The sequence below is a fragment of the Emys orbicularis genome, chromosome 3 (genome assembly GCF_028017835.1).
Source record: "Emys orbicularis isolate rEmyOrb1 chromosome 3, rEmyOrb1.hap1, whole genome shotgun sequence".
NCBI classification, from domain to species: domain Eukaryota; kingdom Metazoa; phylum Chordata; order Testudines; family Emydidae; genus Emys; species Emys orbicularis.
The window spans coordinates 68,440,675-68,462,299 of NC_088685.1; the positions used below are offsets into that span (position 1 = coordinate 68,440,675).

At 39.3% G+C, this 21,625-nt stretch overlaps 1 protein-coding gene across 1 annotated transcript in view; it reads right to left on the reverse strand.

The window, feature by feature from the left end:
* Positions 1-21,299, reverse strand: part of CEP162 (centrosomal protein 162) — an 84,026-nt gene extending 62,727 nt beyond the window's left edge. The window contains exons 1-5 of the mRNA XM_065401402.1: positions 21,224-21,299; positions 12,810-12,948; positions 2,991-3,143; positions 2,461-2,647; positions 975-1,030 (exon numbers count right to left, since the gene is read on the reverse strand). Of these exons, the coding sequence (XP_065257474.1) occupies positions 975-1,030; positions 2,461-2,647; positions 2,991-3,143; positions 12,810-12,948; positions 21,224-21,283 (595 nt within the window). The 5' untranslated portion in view covers positions 21,284-21,299. The remainder of the gene's footprint in view (positions 1-974; positions 1,031-2,460; positions 2,648-2,990; positions 3,144-12,809; positions 12,949-21,223) is intronic.
* Between the last annotated feature and the right edge of the window lie 326 nt (positions 21,300-21,625).

The window sequence follows — 21,625 nt, forward strand, 5'->3', positions numbered from 1 at the left end:
GGAATAAAATGGATAAACCAAGAAAGAGCACAAGTAAGGGGAGAGGGAGGAGCAGCCGCACAGTGAAAGGGAAAAAGTAGAGAAGGGCTAAGAGGGGCAGTGTGTCAATTTGAAGAATCTACAATTTATGAATTTGGTGTGAGATTATGAACGCTCTGTATGTGTCTTTACCAAGCTCCTAACTCCATTTTGATTGTGCAGCCCTTTTCTTCTCTGTTCTTTTACTTCCATGTTGGACTGAAATTTCAAGTGGGAGTGATACAGGGCTGACAATAGAGGTCCTTAAACTGGGATCCGTCTCTAAACATCCTAGACAAGAGGCAGGCTCTTGCCGGGCAGAACTGGTTTGTCAGGGGAGATGTCGCCTGGAAACCAAGCTACCTGGGAGGTTCTGATCACCTGAGGAGGCTGATCTGGGAATCACCTGACGGAAGGACTGTAAAGTTATAAAAGGCAGATCCCAAGTCCTTATTAGTACAGACAATAAGAAAATCACCTTGACATTCAAATAAAAACAGGTTGCACCCATTGGGATGAATATTGATGTGGAAGAAAGCCAGATGAAAGATCACCTGGTTCCCATAATACCCCCACTACTCTACCTTTCAATGATGTTGCTATACTATCTTGTCTATTTGGAATATGCAAAAGGAGAGGAGCCTCAAATTTTCTGGCTCACCTTCTATGAAGTAGGGGACAAACAAAGGTTTTAAATTGTATTTTTTCCTTTCCAGGAAATGTGGAGATCCTGCTCTACTCAGATATTCCAACATGCATTTTTCTGATGACTTCAGTAGCTTCTATAATTAACACTAGTGCAGGGAGTTCACCTTTTGTTAATTATTCAGCAGTTTTGTAAAATTTTCTATATTCTTAGTTTACACTGTTGGGTATAAAGTAATGCCAAAAAGAAGAGACTCCACAAATTAAACAAGAAAATGTAAGTGTATTATATCTGAAGATAAGACTATTACCACATTTCTCTTCATGTTTAGATTCATCTTCCACTTGTTCTACATTTTGTTCATTGCTGAGGAAAAAAAAAAAAGCAAGAATGTTACTGTCTCCCTTGTCATTTATGAGCACCAATTTAGATATATTTTTTTTAATTTGTTCTTCATAAAAGCTTCCTGCCTCATACTAGTAATTGTAATAATATGTGCACACTTTTGAACTAATCATTGATATTCAATTTTACATTCTACTTGTGTAAGTGTTGCTTCAGCTGTCCACACAGCTAAAACTCACCCCCAAGCCTCTTCACTCTTAATTGTTTACTGCAACCACCTCCTCTCTGGCCTCCTTCACACCCACATAGCCCCTCAAAACAAACATGCCTATCATCATTATTTTTGCTTCTTGTTTTGACTTTGCCACGTTCCACCCTTTGAGTTCCTCTCTTGGCTCCCTTCAAAGTCAAGGTTGTTGTCCCCACTTTTAAAGCTTTTCAGAACTCTCCCTCTCCTTCCTTATCTGCTCTTATATCTTAAGAAGTTTCTTTTTCAATCTCTAAGCAAACCCAATTATGCCAGCCTTGACTGCCCATTTGTCTACTTCTCCCACAGCTTTCACACTGCCTCTTACACATGGAATGACCTCCCAGATCTAGTCTCTGAAGTCACTACTTCAAATCCCTCCCCAAGCCTCACTTCTAATGTGATTTCTATAGGAATATGTTAAAAGAAAATGGCTAAGTGGAAGGTTAGTATGGATTACCAATATCTTTATTTACATGTTATAGTTAAGAAAAAAATTAAATAACTTGTAACTATCAAGTTGTGTACAGGTCTATGTAACTATCACTATGACTCTCCTCATTCTCTCCTTTTGCTAATCTCATTTGTGTCCTGCCCTAGGTTTTTGGGGTACATTTGCACTTTGAGCTGAGGAGACATACCCATTCTAGCTCTTATCAGAGTAGGACACTAAAAGTAGAGCATGATGGCAGCAACATGACTGGCAGGAGGGCAACATCCCGATTACATACACATCTGAGACCATAGCATGTAATTGGATGACTAGCCCCACCCACCAGTCATGCGACCATGACCACACTTTTTAGCATGCTAGCTTGATCGCAGCTACCATATGTCTCCTTGAGCTGGGAATCACACCCTCTGAGTAATGACCACATCATTTTGTATATCCATACTGTACTTAGTACAATGATGCCCTGATTGTGATTTGGGCTTCTGAGCACCATCGTATATATACACCGCTACCTCGATATAACGTGACCCGATATAACACGAATTCGGATATAACACAGTAAAGCAGTGTTCCGGGGAGGCGGGGCTGCGCACTCCGGTGGATCAAAGCAAGTTCAATATAACACGGTTTCACCTATAACACGGTAAGATTTTTTGGCTCTCGAGGACAGCGTTATATCGAGGTAGAGGTGTATATATTTATTAAAAGTAATGTAGTAATTTCAGCGTAGGGTCCCCCCACACACATTACCAGGCAAATGCTGCTAGTAATATAGAATCATTTGAGTCCAGCTCTTTGTTTAATCTTGAATAATCAATGGTATATGAAGCTCCTTTTTCAAGTTTAGCAAAGAATCTCTCTCTTTCTTCTTGTTCTTCCAAAGTATCCAATCCAGCTCCCAAAATACTTTGATTGGGTCCAGAAGCCACAACTGAATCTAAATTTAAAAACATATGACAATCTAATTACAATAATATAATCTCAGTACATGGAATAATCATAGAAGTTTAATTATAATAAAAGACAGTCACATACAGTGCTAATGGTATTAAAGAAATAATAAATAGTGTACTGGATCCTGCAAGTGATTCCATGCAGATAGACTCCTATGCAGAGTTAGTTGCAGGATCAGGGTCGAGAACCATGTTTTAAGGTAACAGTTTCACCAATTCTCACCACTTGTGTTTATTTTTAGAAAAATATATTCTTCATTGATAATAACTTGGCCAACAATTTGCTAATAATCTGATTAAATGGTTCCTCTCTCTGTTATTTCTTACCATCAGGTTCCAGGCTGTCTCTACTTAAGGATATAGAAACGCCATCACTTTTTTGGAGGTGCATTTTTCCTGTGTGAGCTTCCTCATCCACCTCCATAATAGGATGGGAATCCTTTTGTGACTTGAGAAAGCTTCCATTTGTCCCTAGCATTCCTAAAAAAGACAGTTTTGTACACAATAGAGATAAATTACAAATGACAATTTGTACTGCATGGTTAAGTCTTGCAGTTACCTTTTTAGAATGAGTGAAGTTTATATACTTTATCACAGGAGCGAAAATGTTCAACTTGTTTGCGTCCCTTAGCTCCTATTAAAGTGTGTGACTCAGCCCTCTGCATGTCTTGTTTAGCTTAGCTACTCTCTGCTTTACAATTTTTTTATTTTCACAAGTCATGTTTTTAACACCAGTCTGAGATTCTGCTTAGGTGAACATCATATGTTATGAAATACATAGAGCGTATTTTGTAACCTCTTCACAAAAGCATTCATGGAAGCCAATTATATCCAGAAGTGTTATAAAGAGATTAATATTTAGTTGTAAATGTAGTTGGCAGCCCAGAGAAAATGTAGCTTTGTATTTGTTTTTTATTTTTATTTTTATTTATATATATTATATAAAAATAAAAATAGCACCCATTGCTTTAGCAGCAACTTACATTATTTAAAAACAACACATTTCATTTAATTAAAAAACTACAATAAAAGAATATTCAGGTTGCAACTAAGTACTCAAAAGTCAGGAAAGAAGAAAGTTAAGGATTAACATGCACATTTTATCTATTACAATAGCCTTTAATTAAATGATCACATACTAATTTGCAAGTAATACACTATATCATACTTCCCCTTCCACACACAAAACCTTATATACATGTCTGAATCTTAAAATATTTCTTTGTTGTATGTTTACATTAATGTCCTTGTCCCAGCAGTCCAGTATGTTTGACAGATTTTTATAGGAATTCTCTTCTCTCTAAGCCACTTATTCTCATATATTTTTCCTTTGGAGACAAATACAGCTCTGACTAATAACTTATTGCTAGGGTTGCCAACTGTCTAATCGCACAAACCCAAACACCCCTTCCCCACCCCCTGCCCAAGGCCCTGCTCCACCCCTTCTCTGAGGCCGCGCCCCTGCTCACTCCAGCTCCCCCCTCCCTCTGTCGCTCTCCCCCATCCACTTTCACCAGGGTGGTACAGAGGATTGGGGTGCAGAATGGGGTGCAGGCTCTGGGCTGGGGCTGAGGGGTTTGGCGTGTGGGAGGGTGCTCCAGGCTGAGCCTGGGGCAGGGGTGTGGGAGGTGGTGCAGGCTCTGGGAGGGAGTTTGGGAGCGGGTTTGGGGTGCAGGCTCTGGCCGAGCGGCGCTTACCTCAGGTGGCTCCTGGAAGCGGCGGCACGTCCGGCAGCGGCTCCTAGGTTCAGGAGCGGCCAGGCAGCTATGCGCGCTGTCCCCGCCTGCGGGCACCGCCCCTACAGCTCCCATTGGCCGCGGTACCCATTCCTGGCCAATGGGAGCTGCGGAGTCAGCGCCTGGAGCAGGGGCAACGCACAGCAACCCCCGGCCACGTCTCTACCTAGGAGCTGCTGCAGGACATGCCAGCTGCTTCCGGGAGCAGCGTGGAGCCAGGGCAGGTAGGGAAACTGCCTTAGCCCCGCTGTGCCGCCGGACTTTATAAGCCTAAAATTTCCCAGATTGGCTTCAGTCGCCTCCAAGAGATCGAGCCTGATTCCAGGAGACTCCCAGCCAAATCGGGAGGGTTGACAACCCTACTTATTGCTGTGTCTGACAAGATGTTTCTCAACAAAGTATGCTTTTAGGCCCAGATTCTTTGCTGTGTATAGATACACTAATTCTCTACCCAGTCAGGCCGCAAACACAGCTCTCTGAGTTGTGCCAGCTGGGAACAGCTCACCAGCTGGGAATAGCCAGACCACAGCGTGCTCTAGCCAAATTTCTCCTTCCCCTTACCATATTCCTCTTCACCCCCAATGCACTCTGACAGGGACTGTGGAAGAAAGTGGTGTAAAAGCCGGCTATGCCCGCTCTACCCTCTTCAAAAATTCCCCCCATTGGAGGAAACCTCAAAAGCAGAGATAGGGCCAGTTTCCATCTCCTTGGCACTGAGGGAAAAGTCAGGGAAGAGAATCTGGCTCTATAAACTTGTATTACTTCTGTACATATTTCATTATTTCTGTTTTACCATGTGTCTCTTGTAAAAGTGAAACTAATTTGTTTTTTCCAGTGACTTATCCTCAGACTGTCTTAATAAATTCTAAATATTAGATGTACTCTCTTTATATTGTTAAACATCCTAAAAAACTTACTCAAAATATATGGCCTGGTTCCAAAACCCACTGAAGTCAACAGGAATCTTTCCGTTAATGTCAATGGATTTAAGTGTACAGAGTCCCCCCCATCCCCAACTGATTTGAAAGTCATCTGTCTATTTCAAACTGGACATATACAGACAAAACAATACATTTCCAGATGCTGGATATTTAACTGTATTAAACAGCAATAGTATATTTACAGTGAAATGTTTTTATGACTCAGTCAATATGGACATACTTTTTAAAAGTAAAAGTCCTTACCTTGCATTCGGATATGCAAGGGTACAGCTCTGCACCTGCAAAGAATCCCACTGAAGTGGATGCGGTCCACCTGTGCTGATTTGATTGCACGACTGAGGCCTAATTTTGCAATAACATTTTAAGCACCTATACTAGCCCATGATGCTCTTCACTATTATATATTTGTATTACAGTAGCAGAAGAGGAAAGGGCTTCCTAAAAATACTTTGGAAAGCTTTCCAGAGCAGTATGGAAATATTCTTGGGACAAGTCAGTTCACAGCAAAGTTAAAATTAATTATGTACGTAAACAGGACCAGATTTTTCACAAGTGCCTAGCAGGCAGCAGCTCCCATTGATAGCAACATAGCTCAACTCTTGAAAATCTGACCACTTATTTAGGTGCCCTAAATGGGAGCTGTGGGATGCTGAACGTTTCCTGCTGGTTATAGCACACTTTGCCACTGTACCTGCAATGCCTTGTAGACAGTCACTCATCCTCTTTATGCCTAAGTTACTCCTGTAAAATGTGGTCAACAACAATATACGCAAAGGAAAATTATGCTTTTACATCTTCAGCTCTCAATCACTTTGTAATGGGAAGTCTGGGCAAATAGTCCTATTTTCCAGATGAGGTAAATGAAACAGAGTGGTTAAGTGATGTAGCAAGTAAATGTCAGGGCAAGTACTAGAACTCAAGTCTTTTCTATCTGAGGTCAATACCTAACTAGACAACAGTGGCTCCTATTTACACAATCCCTGAATCTTAATAGCCATATTTTTCAGATAAGGTAAAGACACACTTTGCTCCCATATCGAATTTTTTCCATCTATAATTCTCAAAGTGCTGTTCAAAAGGGTAGGCATGAATAGCCTGATTTCTGGAGCAATTTGTCTAAAAGGGACTGTAATCCAGTTGACAAGATATGGGTCTACAACAACAGAATTCAGGGATCTGATCCCAGTTCTGCCACAAACTTTGTATGTGACTTTAGACAAGTCATTTAATCAGTCTGTGCCTCAACTACCCCAAAGTCTGTGCCTCAACTACCCCATCTGGAAAATGGGAGTATATATTACCATCTTATAGGGCAGAAATGGTGAGACCTCACTAAATAAATATTACAAAGTCAGATGGAAGGAGGTTGACAAATAACTCAAGCTCCTAGCTTCGTACACATTCCTTTAGACCACAGGGGATTCTGCTGCTGGTACTAGAGAAGGACCCTATTTACCAGATTTTCGGTTTCCCACAATGTTCAGAGTACATCCAGGCCAGTCTGGACTCACCCTGTGAGCAAAGATCCTGCATTTAAGTGTGTGAGTGGTCCCAGTGATTTCAATGGGACTTGCTTAAGTGCTTTGGTGGACCAGGACCCAAGGAACTTGTTATTTGTTTGTTGTTGAACTGAGCTATTCAAGCAAGTGCAGTTCAGTTCTAGGTGATCACTTAGGCCATGATCTTGCCAATGCCAACTCATGCAAATGTTCTGCAAATCTCACAGTATTTGGTGTTTTTCTTAAACCCCCAGCACCTGGAGTCATGTAATTACACAAAACTACAAGATTTCATTTAAAAATAATGTTTCTATCCATCATGGTTGCAGAGAAAAAACTGAATACATGAACCCTAAAGGCTTAAAATCAACGAGAAAAATAGAAGACCCCATAATTTATGATTTTTTTAAATCTCATGATTTGGAGGGGTTGACATAAGCTTTGTGAATGCTTACCAATACTGCAGCTCTGTATTGAGAGCCACAGAGAACCCCCATTGAAATGGGGACCTGCCTACTTGATTCTCAATGCAAGACAGGAGTTTAATAAACTTAAACAACCAATAAGAAAAGAGGATTTCATATGCTCTGTATGTAATTTTCAGAGCCTCATAACATGGCCAAATCAAAGTCAATTTCCTTTGGAACAATGCAATGAACTACTTCTCAACAAGGGCTATTTTTCATGCTGAATTACAGCTTTTAAATTTCAGCTGTTTTTGGCAGTAGGCCATATCCAAAAAGGTTGCATTATTTTATTTAATTTTAATTTTATTTTATAACTGGACAAGAAATTTTCAACTAACAAATGTTTTTTTTATTTTTTTTTAAAGTCACCTACGGGATAGGAAATAGAGTAAGTATGTTACCCTCACAACTGTCTGGAATGTCAGAAGCGGCATTTCCTTCTTCATTTAAATATGCATCTTTCTTGGCCTTATGAAATGTTTCCAGTATACCGTATTTAGCCAATGTCTTATTGCAAGATGCACTGGAAAAAGGTTTTGCAGAAACGACTAAGCTCACACACAACATTCATGAATATTTAGGTATAATGTAACAGGGAGTAAAGAGAAAAATAAATCAGGAGAATTTAAGTTACAACACTGGGAAAAAAAAACCACACCTGATTATTTCTTGCAGGTTGAACTATATCAATTTTATAGCTGCTACCAAAACTATAAAGTTACAGTACAGCAGCCGTAGTAATTGTTGCTTGTGGAGATTTATATATACAATTTTCTCTTTTTAATGGATTCAGCTGTTACTTACAAGGTATCTCATCTTATACAAAAGTTTTATTCTAGCATGAATGGAAGGGTATGTCATACTATCTGTCTGAAGATAACAAATACTATTGTAGCTATGCCAACAATAAAGCAAGTTTTGTAATACCAGTTTTCAAAGAAAGCATCTGGATCTGTTGAAGCAACATAACAGTGAAAAAGCAGTGATAAAAAGTAGTAATAGCCTTGATATTTCAATATCTTGATTATAAGAGTTGCACACCTACAACTCACCTAAAATCTCATAGGAATTTATTTAAAGCCCAGTGAAGACAATGAGAGACTTTCCGTTGACTTTGATGGGCCTTGGTTCTGGTCAACAAGTGAATCAGTGGCAACACTGGAAATTGAACCAGACCTTGATTCCCAGGCTAAAAGAGATGACAGTATCCCTTTCATCATATCAACTAACAAACAAGACATCCCTTTACAACTTCATTTTCTTTTTTAATTAAAAAAAAAAACAAACCTCATTTCCCATGCCCCCAAATTTTGCCATTGTAGCTTGAGAAATTTCTTCAGTTTTTAGTGCTTTCATCTCCCAGACCAAGATGCTTTACAGTTCATCATACGGGTCTGAGGTTGATTAAACACAGAACAGCACACTCATTTATGAAGCTAGACATGTAATAGAAGGGAGATTTCCTGTAGAACTGAGGAGCCATTTTTGCTAGTATAACTGTGTCTACACTAATGGGCTGTACTACTTTAATTGTCATTATAATCAAAACAGTACATCTTTCTAGTGTAGACAAGGACTTAGCCTATTGCTTGCCAATTACTCACTGCCATTATTATTTATGCACAAATGCCATGGCCCATCCATCGTTAGTTGCAGCTATGAGAGCAACAAGTCGTCCTTGGGACTCCTCTTAGGGTGGCAAACCCTATGTTGCACCATGCATAGGTCTGTGCCTAAAGATGCAATCTATACCTTAGAAATAAACTGCTTGATTCTTCTTCAGTTGTCTGTTACAGTAGTTTTATGCTGGTGCAACTGCAATGGCACTATTCATGGGATAACTTAATATACAACATGAGTAAGGGGGACAGTAGTAGGCCCATAAGAATATGCAGAATGTCGGCTGGATTAGAATCTCTGAACTGATGCAAATATATTATATTCATTTTACATGTAGCTAGACACTGATACATACACAAGTTCTTCCCATGATTTCTATGCCAGTGGTTTTTCCATATTTGGCCAAACTATTAAATATATTCTAATGAAAAATGACATTGTTACCGAACTACACTATTGCAACATTATAAAGTCTACAGTTCCTCTAGTTACTTTTGGCAATGCAAATGATATAAAAGGCAGCTTGGTTTCATGAGTACGTTGTGATTAACTGGAAAAATAAGGTAAGGAAATTCTACTGGAAATACAAAAGTAGCACCAAACTGATGTCAACAAATATTAGAAAACTTGATTACATCAAGTACCAGATTGGAAAATTCAATGAGGCATCTTCTGTTCATTATCTCCAGCTATTTCAGCATTATTTTCCATTCCTTTCTTCTCTTTCTCCAGTTTGACAAATCTTATCTGAGGATCTTGAGAAACAAGATAGACAGCAAGAATAGACATGCAAGCTGGACACAGAGTAGACAGGAATTCTTATCATGCTCTTTGATTCATCACTAATATGGTGAAAAGAACTAGAAGGGTTATGTGATTAATGAGGATCAAATGCATCCAAGATGGGGGGGTGGGGGGGGGGGGGAACAGCCCATAGGAATAAAGGCAGTTTCTTAATCTACCAAACATGAAAGTCAACAGCTAGAAACATACTCCACAAATCAATTCAACCTTAGCATAAAGCCAAAGGAAGATGAGATCAAATGTAAAATATGCAGACACTACAAGTTTTTTTTCCATTATTTTCTTTTCAGCCAACTGAACAGCAATCAGTGGAAACCACTGTATCTTCTAGTTTATTAATTAAAATAGAAAACCAATTGAATTGCTTATTATTTGATGCTAAACCCAATGTCAGGGCCTTTCGACGATGAGAGGGCTAGGAAAAGATAATCAGACTAGAGATTTACACTACATGATAGATGACAGAAAGACTAACACTCCTACAGATTTTCATATGAGTTGGTTTGCTTCACATTGACAAAATACCTTCGTCAATCACTTTTGAAAGAAATAATGCAATTAGCAGAGTGCATAAAGCACTATAAGCTTAATGGTGCAGATCTCATGCAGGTACCTCCTATAGCCTTTAACAAGAGTGGCGTCTGCAAATGAACTGCAAGATCAGGCCTAAGGGAACACAAAGCCCTGCAGAATTTCATGGAACATTAGGCTTAGACCTCACAAGTGAAATTCAAAATTTATTCCCACGTTTGTTACCTTTGAAGCAATATCATTTATTTTTTAGCAATGCTAACCGTTACTTTGTTCCTTATGCTGCACATTAATAAGTGTACATCTGACTTGCAAAACAATAGAAGATAAGAAACTACCGGTAGGTCACTCGTTCAACTTATCCCTTGCGGCAATTTAGTACTGCAGCATTGTTCAGCCACTGCTCAGTTGCATAATATGACAACGTATTGGAGAATCTATATGAGAATATAGGCCTGGATCCTTGGATCTTGCAGCAGAACTACACTTGACAAAGGACCCAAGAATGGGTAAGAAAGAAAGGTGGCTGTAGGTCACCTCTGTGCTCCCTGATTCCCACAGATAATGGGGCCAGTTCAGTCTCCAGTGCAAACTAGAGCAACCTCAGCCTTTAACTTCTGCTGTCTTATAGTGCCCATTGCTCTAAACATGGCCCCATACTCAGAGAGGGATCACAGAGAGACAGATGCACTGCTTTACGCCATCCAGAAATTTCCCTATGCCAGGGTAATGCCCAGCTGCCAAGTTAGAGCAGCTTTATGGCCTCTTTACAATGCAGGATTAGAACAAGGGGGCAAAAGTGTGAGCCAGAATCGGAAGATTCTGTACTGGCAAAATTGGTCTAGATTACCTACTATTTTCCAGCTTTTAAGTGAAGATCTACTCTTAAAAGTGATCCTAAAATTGTTTGGTGGGGCTCCAGATTTATTGTATCTCAATGCATTGCAGATCAAATCTGCTCGGTTTATAAAGATTTTTTTTCCTGCCTGCCCTGCAACCTGGGCTTTAAGATTGCATCTACTCTAGACAACCAAACTGTTCTTAGCTGAACCAGTGTGATAGAATTGGTTTAAGCAGAAATGGCTCAGTACGTCCATACTAACTGCTGGCTTGTGCTGTTCAACATCATTTGGTTGCACTGTTCTCTGAGTACCTATCCCACAGTTCCCCATGCAGCTCCGAGTAGTGGCTTCAGAAAAATTTCAAAAGGCTTTGTGGGTTACCTCAAGGACACCAAAAGGAATTGTAAGAGAAGAGGTCAAACTTTAATAACCCCTTGAGAAATTATCAGCTAACACCCTTTCAAAGCTATTTTTGCAAAAAGATTTGCCAGGTGGAATGCTCAGTTTGCACTCCTTACTCAGAAAGAAAGTTCTCTCTCAGAGCTTTTGAAAAGCTATTGGGAAACATCTGAGATAGGAGTTTTCCAGTAGAATCTGTGAAAAGCCAGAGACCAAGATGAACAACTTGTAGAACTCATCAGACAATTGCCAGACACTTGCTGAGTTCAGGTCTGCATGTTGTATTTGTGGATTAAGTGAATATGTAGTAGTTGGGTCTGGACGATGACCACCATCAATGCGATAGAGTCATTCTTAAAGCCTGAGATGATCAGCGGCATCTGCGTAACTTCCAGGGAATACTTCCGGAACTTTCTGCTGAGCTCACCCTTATATTGCTGCAATGGATTATGAGCCACCATTCACTGTGCAAAAGCGAGTGGCAATCACCCTGTGAAAGCTGGCTCCCTACATAGTTAGTTAGTTAGTTACTGGTCACTGGGGAACCAGACTGAGTCAGGAAGGTGAGGTGGAGGTTTGCAACCAATATATATTTTCTTGTAGGAGGATGCGATCAAGGTAGTTACTGCAGGAGAGATCATCAGACCCGCCAAGTCCATAGGTTTTACCAATACACTACAGGTCTGTGAAAAACCTCCACCTGATTGAGGATGGGAGAATGGTAGCATGTTTTTGCTTTTGTTGTGGATTTTTTCCTGCACTTTCCCCACCCCACCATATGAATAGCTGCAAGTATAATTATCATGAATACAGATCTCTTATCGTTTCAAAATTATTGAAGTTTTTTCCTCTCTCCATTTTTTAAAATGGAGATCTACAGGTATTGAGTAAGAAAGAAATTAGGCATTATTAATGACATTGTGACCCCTTTTAATATTTGTACACTACATTTTCTAATAAATTATCTTTTTGTGATTCAGAATTTATTCATCTGATATAAGGGTATCTCAATATTTTATTAACTTCAAGCTAACCATAAAAGTAAACACAGTATAATACATATAGCTTACTCTTGAATTTTCTTTCCAATGAAGATTTGAATAAAAAAAGTTTAATGAATTCATTTCATTTTTTATTCTGCAAACATTACTTGTTAGTGTGCTACAAAAATTGTAAACAGTTTTGAACTACACTCACATTACCAACTTTCCTCAGGATGCAAAAAATATATATGAAAAAAAGGAAGATCTTGACTGACACACTGTGGCAAAAAGAACTGAAGTTATACAGAAATGCACACTATTTACCGCCATCATCAGAATCATCCTCGGATATCCACCATGGCACAGGATCTTTCTTCTTCAATTCCTTTCTCCTGGGCTGTCCCAGTGTCTCAAGAATGGTGGATTTTTTCTTTGAATTTTCAAATGAATCATCTGAAAGAGACTGAATCAGAAGGATACAGAATTAAAAATAGTTCTGTGTACATTCTGATGTGATTTAGAATCACAGAAATGTAGGACTAGATCGGACCTCGGGATGTCATCTAGTCGAGCCTCTTGTGGTGAGGCAGGACCCTGTGTACCTAGACCATCCCCCTGACAGGTGCCTGTCTAACCTGTTCTTAAAAACCTCCAATGATGGGGATAGTTTAGTTTAATTATCATCATGGGTATGAGGAAAAACTTTCTAACCTAAATCTCCCTTGCTATAGATTAAACCCATTACTTCTTGTCCTACCTTCAATGGACACAGAACAATTGATCACTGTCCTCTATATAACAGCCTTTAACATATTTGAAGACTGTTATCAGATCATCAGTCTTCTTTTCTCAAGACTAAACATACCCAGTTTTTTTTAACCTTTCCTTAAAGGTCACAGGTTTTCTAAACCTTTTATCATTTTTTATGCTCTCCTCTGGATTCTCTCCCGTTTCTCCACATCTTTCTTAAAGTATGGTACCCAAAACTGGACATAGTACTGCAGCTGAGGTCTCAGCATTCTGAGAGTAGAGCAGGACAATTACCTCCTGTGTTTTACACACAACACTCCCATTAATACATCCCAGAATGATATTAGCCCTTTCCACAACTGTATCACATTGTTGACTCGTTCAATTTTTGATCCACTATAACCTCCAGATGCTTTTCAGTAGTATTGCCACCTAGCCAGTTATTCCCCATTTTGTAGTTGTGCATTTGACTTTTTTTTTTTCTTCCTAATTGGAGTTCTTTGCATTTCCCTCTATTGAATTCCATTTTGTTGAATTCAGACCAATTCTTCAGGTTGTCAAGGTCATTTTGAATTCTAATCCTGTCCTCCAAAGTGCTAGAAACCCCCACCCCCAGCTTGGGGTCATAAGCAATTTTATGAGCACACTCTCCATTCCATTATCCAAGTCATTCATGAAAATACTGAATAGTACTGGACCCTGGACAGACCCCCGCCAGGCCCCACTAGATACATGCCCGATCCCTCCCAGTTTGACAGCAAACCATTGATAACTACTCTGAGTACAGTCTTTCAACCAGTTGTGCACTCACCTTATAGAAATTTCATCTAAACCATATTTTCACAGTTTCCTTAATGAGAATGTCATGTGGGACTGTGTCAAAAGCCTTATTAAAAATCAAGATATATCATGTCTATGGCCTCCTCCCTATTCACTAGGCCAGTAACTCTGTCAAAGAAGGAAATTAGGTTGCTTTGGCATGATTTGTGTTTGACAAATCCATGATGGCTGTTACTTATAACCTTACTCTACTCTGGGTATTTACAAATTTAGTTACTTTTACATTTTTTCTGGATTTAGATTATAATTTTAATTGAGGATCAGACTATTATAAAAAGGGCATAATGAAACATTTCCATTGTGTTTTCAACATAACTGAAAATTAATCCATGATCTTTTGGTAGAGTTGTCCAGGAGCCTCCCTTGATTCCACACAGTCCACCCTTTTTGGCTTTTCATATTTGTAGCATAAAGTTGTACAAGAGAACAATAACTATACTAGGATATGGAGTAATACTTTGTACTATATTTCTAGCACTGATGTTTAATTGATGACAGTTGGTTCTGCAAAAATTATCTGATCAGCAGCATACATTTTCAATTTAATAATGTAATCAGATTTTTATGACAGTGTAAGAACCTATGTATAGTAATTATTTTAAATAAAAAACTTGGGCCAAATCCTGATCACGTCCCTCCGGATCACAGAGCACAGAAGAAGATGTATAGTTTGGCCTGACTTTGTACCCTGAGCAGCATTGTTAAAGTCCCAAAGGTAAGTCATTCCCCAGCCCCCACCCTCTGAAATAACCACTGAAGCCTTCCTCACCTCTCTAATAGTGGGCAGAATTCAGAACTCCACTCTGTGCTTTCCATGCTCCTGGGAATTAAATCAGTATGCCTGAGCAGTTCCTCCCTGACTATCAAGTTGGTGTCAATGCACAACTAACTGCTAGCCATAGGGATTCGGACTGGAAGGTCCAACTCAGAGCCAGTCAGACCACTGGAGCAAAGTTCTACACTCTGGCTAACTGAGATAACTGGGAAGGAGTGGGGAGAGGAAAGATCCACAGCCAGTCTACCAGGTCACAAGACTATGTTGAAGTAGAGACCTGACCCATTCCCACAGAGCCAACTTCTGCTCCTTTCCTCCGACTCCCAGGACAGCTCTGGGGGAGTTATGGCAGAAACAGGGTCACAGTGAACTTTTCAGATGCTGAGTGGGGGAAGAAAGAATGGCAGGAGGTATAGGAAGCCTCACATATCCCTATACCCACCAGAACCTCATTTGCATGAATTTCTCTTATCACTGCCACCCTCAAGTAGTTCCACAATACACTCCCAATCAGTTGATTCAGTGCAGTGTGGATTTTATGTGCTACTTCGTAGTCTCATAGGATGAACTAAGCCAATAATGTTTTTTAAAAATTCATTAAAACGAACTTAAGCTAAATGCAAAAAAAAAAAAAAAAAAAAAAAAAGTTACAGCAATGTTAAGTTTATACAGTTGTAAGAGTCAGCAAAGACCAGAAATGCAAGAGGCAGGGGTTCCCGCAGCTGTGACGGACACTACTGTATATTCTATGCCTATTTTTCTCTCCTAACTGTGTAGGTTAACACTGCATATTATTGCTTATATTGTTAAATATACAAGGATGTGTCACATGGGTAAATTAATACCATTATAGAAATCTTAATTTTTATATTTATATTTCTGGACTTCTGGTCATTTTAACAGTGCAGCCTTGATACTGGAATCAACCAAGTTTTGTGTACTTAGTAAGTATGAAGCCAAGGGGCAGTTAGCATTATTATAATTATTACAAGGTCCACCCATATATTAAGATCTAAATGAGCTGAGAATATCAGAAATCAAACGTGAATGGTCTAAAATGAGCAATCCTTTAGCAACTGCTAACAAAAGGAACAGTTCCACAAAGATAATAATATTACAATACTCTAGCCAACATCTCCAAAACCCATCATTCTGAACAATTTTTTAAAAATTAAGTTTTATAAAAATAAAAGTCTATCATATTTTCAATAGCCTCAGAGAGAGAATCTTTAAATACTGAAAGCCCTGCAGCATGAATACTAAGCAATTTAATAAAAACTTGTAAATTATAAAGCTAAAAAATGACAGCACATACTGTAAACTCTTTTGGCTGAATTGCTCAACAGGACAGAATAAAACACATTTTTAATATATGCCCTTAACAAAGTCAAATTAATTTCCTTATTCTAATCATAACACAGGTATTACAGTACCACTGTCCCACAAGGACTGAGTGCCTCTCTTTAGCTGGGAAAAGCAACAGAGAGTCCTGTGGCACCTTTAAGGCTAACAGATGTATTGGAGCATAAGCTTTCGTGGGTGAATGCCCACATGCATCCGACGAAGTGGGCATTCACCCACGAAAGCTTATGCTCCAATACATCTGTTAGTCTTAAAGGTGCCACAGGACACTCTGTTGCTTTTTACAGATCCAGACTAACACGGCTACCCCTCTGATCTTTAGCTGGGAGTTATTGACAGGTGCTTGATGCAAGTTCTGTTATCACTTGCTGTTTCTTTTATGATTAACTGTATCCTTTACTCAGCAACCAGGACACGCACGATGCTGATACTCCTTGGAGTATCATAACTGAACTGAAACCCCCAGATGTTGTGATTCAGATCTGGAAACTTTCTATGTCCAGCCATCTTGTCAACTGCAAATAGTAAAGTAACACCTGGGATAGAAAACTCTTACACAAAAATTACTACATATTTTCCCCAATAATGACATTTATCTGATCACCAAGACTTACTGAAAATGCTTATTTTTAAAAAAGAAAAACAGACAGGAAAAAAACAAAAAAACCCACAACCTTTTTTTCTGAACAGTGAATTCTCAATACTAGTTTTGATGGCTAAATAAACTTAATGTTGCCTCTCAAAAATACTGAGAAGGTAGAGTCGTCAAGCAGAGTCAATTATTTTATTTCCCACTAAACGATAATGGTACTTAATAGTTAGCAGACAGCTAAAAAAAGATTAATTTAAAAAACATGCATAAAGTCAGACCAATTCTTTAGGAACTTGGACACCAATCCTGTAATCATTTAAGCACTTGCTTAACTTATTACCATGAAGCAGTCCGTTGTCAATGAGACTACACACGGCAGTAAAATTAAGCAAGTGCAGAAGTGCCTGCAGGATCAGATCCTTGGTATTTAACACTTCACAGAGTAAGAGTGTTCCAGTCATTTAATGATATACATCAAAGTACTGTTTTCTTGACATTTTTGCATTAGTTTTTTTTAATTATGTTTCTTAGCACAAGCTTGTATTACACACATCATTTTATACACACAATCTTCTGAAAGGATCAGTATTCCCTCAATATGTAGTATTAGTCTTTCAAACATTACTCTGCAGGTTCTCCAATTAAGTGAATAAACCTCCCTTTCTGAATCAATCTCTCTTTTCAGCTGCCCATGATTATCACTGTAGAGCAGCAAAAAGGCAAGCTATGACTCTTTAGAGCTCCACTTGCAGTTGTCATGAAGCCTCAAGCAAAGCAACTGGAGTGCTGAGCATGGGAACACTCTCCATATTGCGTGACACACAGAAATCTCGGTAAGGATCACTGATATAGCTCAAGTCAGTTTTCTCAATGTGCAGGGAGAGGATTGACAGGAACTAGGGATGCGGTGGATGAGGGAAGCATATTGAGGAGGAAAACTCTATGGGGGCATGGAAGGAGGCAGGACTTGGACGCGGAGGTGTATGGGGTAACCTAGCCTGTTTATAGGAGGCTACGGGACTGAAAACAAGTTTCTACAGTAGGACATGGAGAATGAATACAACTGTGCAGAGGAACCTGATGGCGTCATTAGGCCTATATATGAACCAGAGTTCTTCCATGTTTAAACTCTGTTCTTCCATGTTTAACTTTAAGCGGCCTCAAAAGCCAAGGACAGGAATTGGAATGTGTAAATAGCCAGTTACCTATTACGACCTTGCTTATAACCAGGTCCTAAACAATAATGATGAGGTTTGCATGTTTCTAGCTGGAGGAAACATGCAAACATAGTAAACTAGAGTAAATAGGACCCAATGATTGTTTAGAGGAATGTTACTAACAAGCTAGATTTATAGCCCTAGAATGACTTAACGGCTTAAATGTATAAACATGTCTTCGGTAGAAAGGGGTGGGGGAGTAGGAGGGGGTGATACGGAGGGAGAGAAGGGGGGGCTTGATTGTAAAGTATAAGAAGAGAGAAGCTGCTTTGTTCTGTGTGCTCGATTTGAGATTTGCCTGTCTCCTTGCACCACTTTGAGATCTCAAATAAACCTTTGATTGTTTCTCCACCCCGGTGTGTTTATTGGCGCGAAGCACGCCGGGCAACGAACCCGTTGCTTTGCCTCGGGCACCTCTGTGCCAGCAACAAACCTGCACAGGGAACTGGACAGTATGGGGGAAGTGACAATATATGCAAGAGAATACATATATAACCACTGGTAGCAATCCATTTGAATAACTACAATTTCTTTAAAATTTTGAAAAATCTCCCCAAAAAGCTTCACTGATAGCCAGTTAAAGCTGCTCAAGGGCATGCAACACCATAATAAAAAAGACAGGAAATCACAAATTTAGTGCTCACACAACCCTTGCAATTATGATTTTGCCTTCTCCACATTCTTTCACTCAGCATGTATGCCTCTGCCTCCCAACAAAACAGACAGCCTTAACTCCAGCCGCAACCATCAGCTTCTGAAAAAGCAAAACCCAACCACCGTACTTCTTCAGTAAAACACAGAATCATAGAATCGTAGGACTGGAAGGCACTCAAGGCAGGGCTAAGTATTATCTAGACCATCCCTGATAGGTGTTTGTCTAACCTGCTCTTAAAGATCTTGAATGATGGAGATTCCACAACTTCCTTAGACAATTTATTCCAGTGCTTAACCACTTTGACAGGAAGTTTTATCTAATGTCCAACTTAAACTGCTCTTGCTGCAATTTAAGCCCATTGCGTCTTGTCCTATCCTCAGAGGTTAAGGAAAACAATTTTTCTCACCCCTCCTTGTAACAATCTTTTATGTGCTTGAAAACTGTTATCAGAGTCTTCTCTTCTCCAGACTAAACCCAATTATTTTCAATCTTCCCTCATAGGTTATGTTTTCCAGACCTTTAATAATTTTTGTTGCTCTTCTCTGGACTTTCTTCAATTTGTCCACATCTTTCCTGAAATGGGGTGCCCAGAACTGGACACAGTACTCCAAGTTGAGGCGTAGAGTGGAAGAATTATTTCTCGTGTCTTGCTTACAACACTCCTGCTAATACATCCCAGAATGATGTTTGTTTTTTTCCCCCACCATCTCCGTAACAGAACACTACTAAAAACATCAGTGTAGTAACTATTTATTCACACTGTTGTCAGAAACAGCAGAATTTGGCCTTTAAAGCTGATGAAGAACCTTCAGTTCAAAAACGCCATTTTGGTTTCCCAATCTCTCTATACAACGCTGTTCAATCCCTAGGGCTGTAGGGATTCCCCCTAGCTGCATACTCCAGGCAGGGATAGAAACCAGCCTCTGAAAATCAAAAGCTTCAGAGCTACCAAGAAGAAGGAGCCTCCTGACTAGTGCAACTCTGGCATGTAGTTTAATTACTTACATGAACATTTAAAATATTAACATATTAGATATCATTTTACTCGGTGCCCACTGTCTTACATCACATACGCCCCATGCACCATGGCTGCACCCCTAGTCAGAAAAGGGCCTGACTAAGTAAGTGTGGCTCACATCATGCTCTTATGTACACCACACTAAAATGTCAATAAACCACAGAGGGAGTTCCAAAGTCAGAATCCCTGAATCCAGCCACCAGAGCCTAAGAGATCAGCCCTAATTGCACCCCAGTAGATCTCAATTACCAAAAAAGGCAATAGGGAAAAATGTGGACAATCTCTAAGGTAGCCACATCCAGACCATTCAAGGCCTTAATTAGGGTAAACAAAAGATTGAACTATACTCAGAAACAAACTGGAAGACACTGGAGAGCAATAGTAAAATGAGCTCACAGTCTTCCCTGCTTAAAAGGCAGGAAAAAACATTTTCCATTAGTCAAAGCTTCCAAGTGTCCTTCAAGAGTGCTCAACACATACAATAGTAGTGAAGTAGAAGAGAAAAATGAATGGAAACTGTAGCAAGGTCTGCATCAGAAAGAAGAGACCACAATTGCTTGGCTAGCCAAAGAACACTCAGAGCTGCTAACCAGAAGCAATGATGGATCTAGTAAAATACTGAGAAATTATGAGTTGCTTTGACAATAGACAGGCATACCTCAACAAACAGAGCATACAACCCCTGCCAAATCCTCCAGATGTTTCCCCACTACTAACGAGCATCATTTCCATCTTATCTAGACTGACCCTAAGACAATTTGTTCTCATTCATATGCTGGGAAAGTAATAGACTACATAATATAGCTCCAGTGAAAGAAATGCAGAGCTGGAGATTTATGGTGTTTTGATTTGTCAGAACCAGAAGTCTGGAAAATCTGGATACTTTTGGCTAGATGTGACCCTTCGCTAAACACTGGGCATCATCAGTGATAAAACCCTTCAGCCTAAAGCTTTCAAACCACTATAGCTGGCTCCCCTTTTGTTAGGTTTATTTTATAGCAATGAATTTTATTAGAATTTAGAGCAGCTTTTAAGTGAAATTATATATTTAAAAATAATATAGGAAAAATACCGGATAAAAGTAGTTTTAAATGCAAATTGCAATTTTATACACATACGGAAGAGTTGCTATTGGTCTCATTCCATGTATTTTAAGTCAAGCAGATCAATTTTAAACATCTGCTACTAGTGCTGAGTGTGGCTCTCAAATTTAATACCTTGAATAATGTAATCACAATTAATCATATCACGTAGCAATTGAGCTTTCTAAGGACCCAATACACCAAAAACATGCACACAGGCTTAAAATTAAGCACAAAAATATCCCATTGACTTCACTGGCACTACTTGCATGTTTTAAGTTAAGCGGGTCTGTAAGTCTTTGTGCGATCACTACCTAAGAGAATTATTTAATATAATATAGCTGTGTCATGTCTCTCCTGCTCTACCACACCCAACTATCAGTGTTTCCACATTTTAATGGAGTAAAAAAGATATGTAATCAATTTCATAGTAAAATGTAAACATACCTCCTTCAGAAACTGTTCAAACTGCTCATCTAGTTCTGCTTTTGAAAACCGATGAGCCATAGTCAGCAGCTCAAACTTAACTTCCAAAACAGTTCAATTACTGGAAAATACTAAAATTAAAAATAAAAATGCAGTTAATGAGGCAGTGCTTTTGAAATCATAAACAGCCTGATGATTTCCTACTAGCTTTTCATGCAGGAAACATTAAAAGTTGTCTACCAAGACTAAACTGTACCACGTTTCCCCCAAATACTGTATTTACTGCAAAGGTCCAAGCACCACATCTGAATTGCCTAGATTCCCTAGAACCATAGACTTAAATACCAACAAGACTGATTTAGCCCTTAAACCTTGTGAGGTTAATAAATAGGAATTTCTTCTCATCCTTCATATTCCTCTTCA